The 9,900-nt window shown below is 40.9% G+C and overlaps 1 protein-coding gene across 3 annotated transcripts; it reads right to left on the bottom strand.

Moving 5' to 3' along the window:
- Positions 1-4,544: 4,544 nt before the first annotated feature.
- On the bottom strand, positions 4,545-5,238 carry GREM1 (gremlin 1, DAN family BMP antagonist). Of its 3 annotated transcripts, none has more exons than XM_026066021.1 (2): positions 5,111-5,235; positions 4,681-5,005 (listed from the first exon to the last, which is right to left on the bottom strand). In XM_026066021.1, exons 1-2 carry the CDS (start codon positions 5,233-5,235, stop codon positions 4,681-4,683), a joined length of 450 nt encoding a protein of 149 aa, XP_025921806.1. The 3 variants fall into 3 exon arrangements, with proteins under 3 accessions (XP_025921805.1, XP_025921806.1, XP_025921807.1); XM_026066022.1 differs by having other exon boundaries at positions 4,681-4,998; positions 5,209-5,235; XM_026066020.1 differs by having other exon boundaries at positions 4,545-5,238.
- Between the last annotated feature and the right edge of the window lie 4,662 nt (positions 5,239-9,900).

The raw sequence follows: 9,900 nt of genomic DNA, 5'->3' as shown, positions 1-9,900 counted from the left end.
AACAGGTTGCCCAGAGAGGTTGTGGAGTCTCCTTCTCTGGAGATATTCAAAACGCGCCTGGATGCAATCCTGTGCAACGTGCTCTAGGTGACCCTGCTTGAGCAGGGGGTTTGGACTAGATGATCTCCAGAGGTCCCTTCCAACCTCAACCATTCTGTGATTCTGTGATCTTTTCATGGAAATGTGTTGTGTCCAATTGTACCCATGTCTCAGATCAGAACAAATCAGTTGCCTTTTAGAAATAATGATTCAGAAAATTTTAGAAGCACAGAAAAGCTAGAAGTGAATGAGATTTAAACAACAGCCTTTAGAAAAAGCTAGACTTGAAAAGCCACAAACAAACGGTACTACATAGCCTGGTCAGCTCCATGTTTCACATGGGCTTAGTATGAAGAAAAATGCACAGGATCTTGTCACCACCCTGCTTTTCAGAGCTGGAAATTGGACATCTGAATCTTTCCTTTGGTTATCTGTGTGTGCTAAAGGAAGACGCTACCTTGTTGGTCACTCATAAGATTGTGTATCTAACTATGCCATTGTCATTCCTTTGAACTGAAAGGTATATCTCTGAAAACCATTAGCATTTTATTTCTGCGCAGAGGCCTATGTGAAATGAAAGACTGTTCTCAGCCAGGTTAGTGTGATGGTGGTCCCTATCAGAGAAGCTTTCCTCGCAAGGGCAGAGAGGGGCACCGTTTCTGAAGACAGTAGGTTAGCACAGGGGTCTGGACTGATTGCTTGACTCCCTCACACGTCTGACAGAGTGGCAGATTGGAATGATATAACTTATACTGCTATTGCCCACCTCCTATCTGCTGAGTGGAAAGTTCAAAGTAATCCATCCTTTGTGGTTGCAGTTTTTCCTCAATGCCAGCCACCTTTAAGTGCTGTCAGCAGGGACAGGGAAATTAAAAGGTAATGACAAACTTTTATGTACTCTTTATTTTTCATCTTCTCTTTCCCTATTTACAGCTTCAAAAGTGTTGTGTTGCAAAAGTGTTCCCTACACTTTTTTAAAAGTGGGAATGAAACTGATAAATGGACAGAAAACTGAGGTAAGGTGTAAAGCAGGCTCACTAAATCCAACTTTAACTCTACAACAATTCAAGTTTGATTTATATTTTGAACTGTCACTATATGGTTTACAAGGCGAAAAGTGCAAGTAAAGATTGAGATTTTTCTTCTATAAATTGTGGAAGGGTGAGGGGAAAGTGACAGATCTCATTTAAAAACCTTATTGAAGTAACCGTGGTGAATGATGGTGCCATTGCTTGTCTCTGTGTCTCTTTGTCATAACATAAGCCCTCTTATAATTAGAAGAAACTACAGAAGTCCAAGTAAAGTACAACAGATCCAGAAAGATCTGGAAACTTAAGGAAGAAATAAAAAAAAAAAACAATAGGCATGGGCTGGAGAAGATTTTTTATTTTTTTGTTACTAGTAGTTAAAATGACGTACAAAATGCTGGGAAGAAAAAAAACTCCAATTCTATTCAGTTACAAAATAATTAAAACTTCATTTTAAAACAAGTTTTGCTTTGTGAGACTGAGCATGAAAATACTGCAGCCTTAGGTTATATAGTCCATTGTTTTCAGAATAAAACAGACATTTAAATACATATTGTGGTTGATATTAAATATCTTGTATAATTGTAAGTTAGCAGAACTTTCTTACTCTCAGGCAATAACTAGCAATTCATAAAAGTTCTTTGTATAAAATTTACATATTTTGGGGGGGGGGATCTGCCTCACGGGGAGTTCCTTTGTGATTGATGCATTGGCTGTTTTGGAACATAAAGATTTGCAAAATTTTTATCAATTTTCCTTCAGAATGCTAACCCAATGTTAAATGAAGGAGATGATAGTAACGTCTAAAGCTTTGCTTAATGTCTAAGGGTTTAGAGACAGAGCAGCCTAGGATGAAATCCTAACACTGTTAAAGACAATAGGAGTTTTGCTATCAGCTTCAAATGAAGATAAAATTTCATTCTTAAGGTTTGTCCATTTATTGCAGAAACATTAGCTAGCATACAGCTTTCAGCAAAAATTGAGATCAGCCCTTGTACCTCCAAACCAACTCAAAAAAGTAATTTAAAGGAAAACAACCCCTGTAAATTATCATTGAAAAGGATTTGTATTAATAATAACATTAAATATTCGTATCTTTCTGTTTAACTATTCACATTCCACACAGTGGAAATCTACCTCCTGTAATTCCAGATTTTAAAACTGGATTTTAAAATCCATGAATGAATGTGTCGAACCTGCTGAATGAGAGTATACCAGAGGCAATGCATTTTAATAACATGAAACAATGAGTTGCAATCTCTTAATCTTACGGATGCAGACCTCATAGCAGTGTATTTTACAGTAAAAATATATTAATTGCAGAGATGTAGGATACGGCTAATAATTGCACAATACATTGTGTAACAGCTGCGGCTTTAATATAATGACTGCACATTTTATGCATCTGTGACATGCCACTGTGTATTTTTGCCATTGGACATGTTAATAAGAGCAGAAATGTCTTCCTCACAGCTCGGTGGACAGAAATACCTTCCAGATAACCGGTCTGTGGCCGAGAGAGGCGCCTGGTGTGAGAAAGAGCAGCGGCACTGAGAGTAGATACAAAGGAGTATCGTGGCTGAATGGTAACCTGGGGCCTGGACTACAGAAACCCCATCGCACAGTTAACGTGGACCTGGCTCTCCTTGCACTCACATCGGCAGGGCTTGCCCTAAGGCCCAGTACCAGCTCTAGCCGGGCAGTCGCCACAGGAACATGCATTTTTCTCGGGCGAAGCCGGAACAGAATTTCCTCTCAGCGTCCCCTCAGCATGGGTCTCGGCAGGGACGCGGGCGGCTTCTTCGAAAGCCGGCGCCTCGGAGAGCACGAGCGGTTTGCACCCCGCGAGACACAGCCAGCGAGGCAACAGCTGGCTCCCGCTGAACCCCGGGAAGGGGAAGGGGAAGGGGAAGGGGAAAGGGAAGGGGAAGGGGAAGGGGAAGGGGAAGGGGAAGGGGAAGGGGAAGGGGAAGGGGAAGGGGAAGGGGAAGGGGAAAGGGAAAGGGAAGGGCGGCCGGCAGCACCGGCGAAGGTGGCCCTGGGCCACCTAGATAAAACGACTTTTTTTGCAGGCCCTTCTGTGCTCTTGTCGAAAGCCACACGCTGCTCTAGCTTCAACACCTAATCCTGAAGGACAGAAAATGCAGGATAATCTCACAGGTGAGACACATGGAGCTGTTGGAAGTCGTGTGTCCCCTTTCATGCCCCCCCCCCCAAATGAGAGGGGCAGTTAGCCCTTAATTTTCAGGAAATTCTCTTTACTTAGTCCAAATCCTGTTTAAATGCAAGTCTGTGGTAAAAGATATAAAAAGAGGATTATTGCTGGCAAAGCTCTGCATGTCTTTTTCAACAAACTGCATGCCTGTGGCAGAGCTAAAATAACAATAACAATGCGCTGTTTACTAGTCATGAATGTCGTGCCTTTTGTCTCTTGTGTGGTTATTGCATTTGCAGTCACATGATGCTTGTTTTAATTTTTGCTTTGCTCTCTATGTGCTAAATTACTGCCATTTTGTGCTTGATGGTTAGCAAGATTTCTGCGCTGTGGTATGTATGTTTTTGTGTATGTGTGTGAAAAAGAGAAGGAGAGAGTTCAGATATGCGCAATGGAGTATGCATACTCACTGTATGTATGTATAGATACCAATGAATAAAAGATACTGCATATGCATATATATGTAAATATGAAGAATAACTGATAGCTGAAACACAAGACATCAAATGGATCTAGTGGCACAAGAATGGGTTTTGATCAACTTAGCCATTAGAATTCAGAAATATATTTATAGTCTTGTATATAGTTTCTCTTTAATTTATGTAATATATGAATAGGTCTATAAATTAAAGCCAAATGTAAACAGAAGACAATATCTCTTTCTGTGTCTTGCTATTTATGTATCTTTCTTTTTCTTCCCATTTATATTCCCCCATCTACTTACTCTGACCTTTTTCTTTGTAACTTGCTGTAATTCTGTTTTCTATCCATCTATACTGATTTTTTCACACTCCTGCTTCCCCGCATTGTTCTGCCAACATGGCTTTTGGAGTACAGTTACTTTTTGAAGAAGCATGTTAGAAACTCCTGACACAGCTGTTATTTTCCGTGATGTTTTGCTATGGCTTAACAGCTTTTAGCCTACTTTATATTTAAGAGTAGATTCATGCTTTCAAACTTATTGTCCGCTCACTGTGATGTTTCTCTTAATGCAGTAAAAGCAAATAGCATGGCAGTTGAACATTAGCAAAAGCCACAGGTCCACTTTCCCAGTAAGTGGCAAAAATGTGGATGTGCACTAGGAAACCTAATTATTGTGATGTTGAGCCTGTGGGTAAATAGATTTTAATATTTCATTCCCCTGTTAAAAAGAATTTTACCATAGTGAACATTCATCTATTTGCTTATACACATCCCTTCTCTTTCTTGCACACAAACACACACATGCATGTCCTTCCTTTATGTCTAGTTTTTTTCTTTGGTTTTTTTTTCAGATAATTCACTGGATTCTTCTCAGTTGTGTCCAGCCCCGAAGGTATGCTATTTTATGCCACTCACTCTCACACTGGCAATGATTGCATACAGTCAGAGTGCAATGAGTATAGTATTTTCCTCAGATTAGTCCAAGTCAATAGATATACATCGGCATTCCTTAACCCGGGTGATTCTTTTCTTCTTTCTAGGGGGCTGAAGCTCGGGGCAGTTAAGTGTAACAGTCATGGTGGTAAATTTCTTGGGCTTGCAGAAGGAACAAGATTGGAATGAGCCTTCTTCTTTACGGACGTGTCTTGGGATGTAGAAAGAATTGCATTGACCATAGCAGAACCTGTTGATAATGGTACGACTGTTGCAGCCTTCTTCATGGATAGTTTGTTTGAGGGGTTGAGTTTTACACCAATCCCGTTTTAGGTATTTGCGCTCGGTGATGTGCAGTGCCTCCTGACTAGACTCCAGCACCTCTTCAGCAGGCATTGAAGTGCCTTTCCCTCGCTCTCGATGCCTGGAGCCCGGCTGCTGCTGTGCCTGCGTTTGCTCTGAATCATTGGGCTGATCTTTGTCAGGAGGAGGGATAGCACCTTGAGATCCACGATTCCTCTTTCTCCCTTCTGTGGTCGGTAACAGAAATCCCACCAGAAGAAACACAGCACCAACAGCATACAGTGTGCGGACCATCCTATATAGAGGAGGTTGAGGAAATAAAGCACAGTTGTGGATTTCAGACATCATCAGAAGTCAAGTATGTAGTAAATCTTCAGTTCTATAAAAGAAATGTGTGTGTATGTGTGTATACACATATACAAGGTAAGTATTCAACCTTTACCAGCTGGAAAGCTATTTCAGAATTACCAGGTAGTTAAAACTTTCATATATGGTGATTCAAAGTCAGAGATTAAAGCAAGTCCAAACAGAATTCAGTTCTGTGTAGCATGCATCTATTTCCAGCTCTTTTCTCCATGTATATTACCCTGTTTAAGAGATCCCATTCCCTTCTTATATCTTACTGACATTATGGATGTTGCTCCTGATTTACGCTGGTGGAAGAACAGATTTTATATAAGGATTTCTATGAAATGATTATCTGCAGTACCAGAAGACTAAACCCTTTGACTCAGGAGATCTGTTCCAGCTATGTGTTCCTAAGTCAGACTCAGAAGTTTTGTACAGCTTCTTGCATAATATACATACAACATATGATGTGCATACTGTATCCACCTGTTGTCTGAATTACAGCATCCCAAGCTCTCTCTTACTGCACTGTATTGATCCACTGAGTCTAAGTGTAATGAAGCCTACGGTAAGTAAGAGATGTGTAACAAGACAGGCAACTAACATAAAAGCATATATTGGATATAAGCTAGAAGAGATGAGTCTTTAATTTCAAATTACAACTTTTCACCCATTACTCTGAATCCTTGATAGTTACACAGATGCAGTCAAACAGTGTTAAGACACTTTGAGATCTCTGAGTTTTAGTCATTATATACAGCATATTATTGAGAGGCCATATGAGGACAGCAGAGTTTCACACATGACATTAAGCCATGAAGGGTTGTATCATACCAGAACGTAGTTTGTGCACACAAAACCACTTCAAATGCAGTAAGTGGAGACAATCGGGTTCTTCAAAACTGCACTCCTGCTCCAGACCTAATTACTGGTGTAGGAACAGCCTTTTTCTCCTTCCTTGTTCTTGGTGGCCCAGTTATTTTCCACCATTTCTGGTAGTTCCCAAAGCTCTGACATCTTTTGGCTGTTCAGTCAGCTCAAGACACCAACAAACTGGGAAGAAAGTCATCACTCGTCACACCCTTCAGAAGCACCACACTCTCCATGGTGTTTCAGAAAGCGAGGGATGTGGCAGCCAGCAAGATGGCTTGGGGGGGGGGGGCCCTTAGGATCCCCCTTGGGGGGGGGGGCTTGGAAGAAGTGACTGGAAAGGGCTCTTTGCAGTTCTACTCTTTTATGTTTTTTTGCAAGCAAAGAGGAATATACATTAAAAAAAGAAGAAGTGGGAAGAAAAAAGGGGAAGTTGGTCTCTTCTACCTGCTTAGAGTGCTGTAGTTGTATCCCTTATTTGACTAGTTCTGCCACTAAAGGGCAAAATTGTTTCTGAACTGAAGAGTCCTGCTTATGTTACTATCCAGCAAACATATATGAAACCAAGGGCACTTTCCTGTACTATTTTACCTGCTCTGCCTAAGGCAACACTAACTGGGCAGAAAAGCAGTCCAATGCCAATGCAGCAGGGGCAATGTAGAGACTCAGGAGAGGCCTGGGATGACTATTACTACTGCAAAAGACATATGCTAATCTCTCAGGTACTAGGGTCTTTCCAGTCACCAAATCAAAACAAAAGTTGTATTTATGCTGCTCAAAAAGCCCTTCTCACTGAAGGGGCTGGGAAAGGAGCTATAAGGGTGGAAAAGTGTTACAGGAACTCTCCATCATATTTAGGGACTTGCTTGTGGATATAGTATTTTAAGTGTTTGTCTATGGATCATTAGTGTACCTAGAATTTATAATATGCATGATAAGTATATGCATTAGTTTTATTCATTTAGGTTTATGTACCAGTGTGTGCTACGTTTGGAAGAAGCTTCAGGCGTGAAGAGAGGGGTGTAAGAATGACACTATTACTGGCTCCAACAGACAGCGCGGAAGGACTGCTTTTAATATCTAAATGAAATGTTGTACAGAACATGCAATTTTAATAACCTTACAGCTCTGACATAGAAAGAAAAAAAATGTTGAGAATTCTAATTGAAGACCAATGCAGCATAATTTCAAGTGTGAGTTCAGACTTCACATTTGCTGTCTTTTTTCTGTTTCTGTTACAATCTCAATTTTATTTAAACATGTTTCCATGTTTTGTCTTTAAAAATATTTTTAAAGAACAGTTATAAAACAGTGCTTATTTCCTGCAGAGATGAGAATGACTCCTTCCAGAGCTGTTCCCATTTCTCCGGTGACTGTATACCCACACTGTATTTCGACAGTATTTTAATATCAATATTAATTTACTCAACATGGCACCAGAGCCTTAAGAAAGAAAAGTCACTGCATGCAACAGAAAATAAAATGCTAGTTTCTAAGCAGTGCTGGGAAACTTCAGGTACTTTTAGTGTCCCATAATTCAGTTGATGTTTTGCACATATTCCTGAACCACTTTTATTTCTAGAACGGGTTATGCTGCTCTACCCTTTTGTTTCATAAATGCGCAGATGGTTACACAGTCATTTAAGGTCTAGTCATCTGAAAATGAAGTGTACTTTGGGATGGGAATTTATGGTAATGTTTAGCATTGTAAGATCTGTCTCCCAGATTCATGCATCTTTATTAAGCATGTGTTTAACCTTAAGAAAATGTAAGCATGTGTTTCAATATAATCCTAAATGGGGGGAGGAAAGAAAATTTTTCACTGAGTTGGTTTACAACCTTAAAGGTGGAGACTATATTGTATGCATAGAGAAGAGATTGTGATTCAAATGAAAATTAGCAATTCAGCAAAAATGTTTATTATGGTCACTTCCAAAAAGCATGTCTAAGAATAAAAGTAATCCAATCATTTGGGGCTAAATTATAGTTTAAACATAGACCAACATAAGAGACTGTGTGAGCTTCCTGACCCCAATAGGAGCTCAAGTAGAAACCTTCTTTGATAGTAATTTATTAAACACTTATTAAAAAATTAATATTATTTTTTAAAAAGCCAAATTGCAAAGAAAAAGGAGGTGGTATGCCTCAGTAAGGAAAGCAGCCAAAATGCTATGCCTAGATTCTGCACCATCTAGGTCCCAAAGCAGGGTATTTGCTTATGAGAGAGGACTACACCTCTGTTTGGCTACATTATGGACCAAAATGATTCATTCTTCTATGAATTAGTGTCTGAGAAAGGGTTCCTTAACATATTTTTTATTACTGTAAAAAATTAGAACACGGAACAGTACAAGATAAAGTAACAAAATCAGTGTTATCATACCCAAAGTTTTATCGAAAAGAAATCCCTCCTTAAGTAAATGTTCTTCTCCTTTTCACACCCGTAACTCTGAACAAGTAATAACACGGGAGCTTGGGTAGGAGCTGTGCAGAATCAGGCTGTAAAATATTATATTCAAAATTTCTGCAAAATTTTCAAGAGCAAATTGGATGATACTGGCTGTTGCAGAAGCATTGGCAAAATCAGAATGCTGATCCAAGCATCCTTTGAACAGACTGATGACTACAAACAAAATGCCAAGTTCAATTCCTACTTATTTTCCTGCAAATCCACTGAGAGATCCAGTATCATTAACATTTATTTTTTTTAAAGGGTAACAAAGTATTTCAAAAATCTGTTCTTTCTAAACTTCACTGCTGGGTTTAGAGTTCTACTTTTCATCATCATCAATTTTACTGTTGACTTCAAACAGAAGCAGAATTGGGCCCCAACATTTATATAACCAATTATCTAGAGCCTGAGATCTAATCATCTAAGGCAGATGAGGAATTTTGTGTATTAATACTAGCATCAGTTCATATAGAAGTATAATCCCTTTCTGTTTTATTACTTAATACAATTAAGTTGTAAATTTTTAGTTTAGATGTTTTCTCCTCTAAATTAAGAATCTCCAAATGTCAGTTTATTAACAGCATTTCCCTATGAGTTCCAAGGCAGAGTCATAAAATTATTACTGAAATTTTTAGCACAGAGCAACTTGTTTAAAAATGCTGGATGGAATCCTCGTTCTGTTGAATATTTAGTAAAATTCTCACAGACTTCAGTAGGCCTAAAATTTCATCTGTAAACCATATTTATTAGGAAAATATTATGATAAGCCATGGACTCATGGGCTTCACAGAAAACATGAAAAATTATCTGCAGAAGACCTAATAAAATAGATGTACTTGGTGGCTTCAAATACCGGCCAAAGAGGCAAAACACAGGTCGGGTCGCACGGGTCGGGACGGAAGGGCCCCGCCGCAGTAAGACGGGGCTGTCACTGAACGCAGCCCCGGTACGCTGTGCACAGCAGCGCTGCGGGGATCACCGGGGCCGTCGGGGCAGCGAGGCCGCCAGCTCGGCTCGTCCCGGCTCCCCCGCGGGCGCGGACCCGGACACTCCTGGCGGCGGGCCGGCCACAGCGGCCGGGGTGCCCTCCCCGGGGGCTGCTGCCGGCGGGCTCCCCGACGGAGGGCAGCTCCGTGGAGGTGACTTCCGAGCCCCCGGGACTCGCTCCAGGGCCGGGGCGAGGGAACAAACCTCCCCGGAGGGAACAGTCCAGCGCTGGGCCGCCCCGCCGAGAGCAGCGCTGCCGGGCCAGGCTTCCCCCGCGGCCGCCCCGTCCCGCCGCGCAGGCG

This window comes from Apteryx rowi, unplaced genomic scaffold (assembly GCF_003343035.1).
Source record: "Apteryx rowi isolate R43461 unplaced genomic scaffold, aptRow1 scaffold_236, whole genome shotgun sequence".
Lineage (NCBI taxonomy): Eukaryota > Metazoa > Chordata > Aves > Apterygiformes > Apterygidae > Apteryx > Apteryx rowi.
Note: the sequence above shows the minus strand (reverse complement) of the source record. Positions and strands in the feature narration are given on the sequence as shown.

Coding starts and splice junctions, on each gene's coding strand:
- GREM1 (XM_026066020.1), bottom strand. CDS start 5,235: ATGGTCCGCACACTGTATGCTGTTGGTGCTGTGTTTCTTCTGGTGGGA.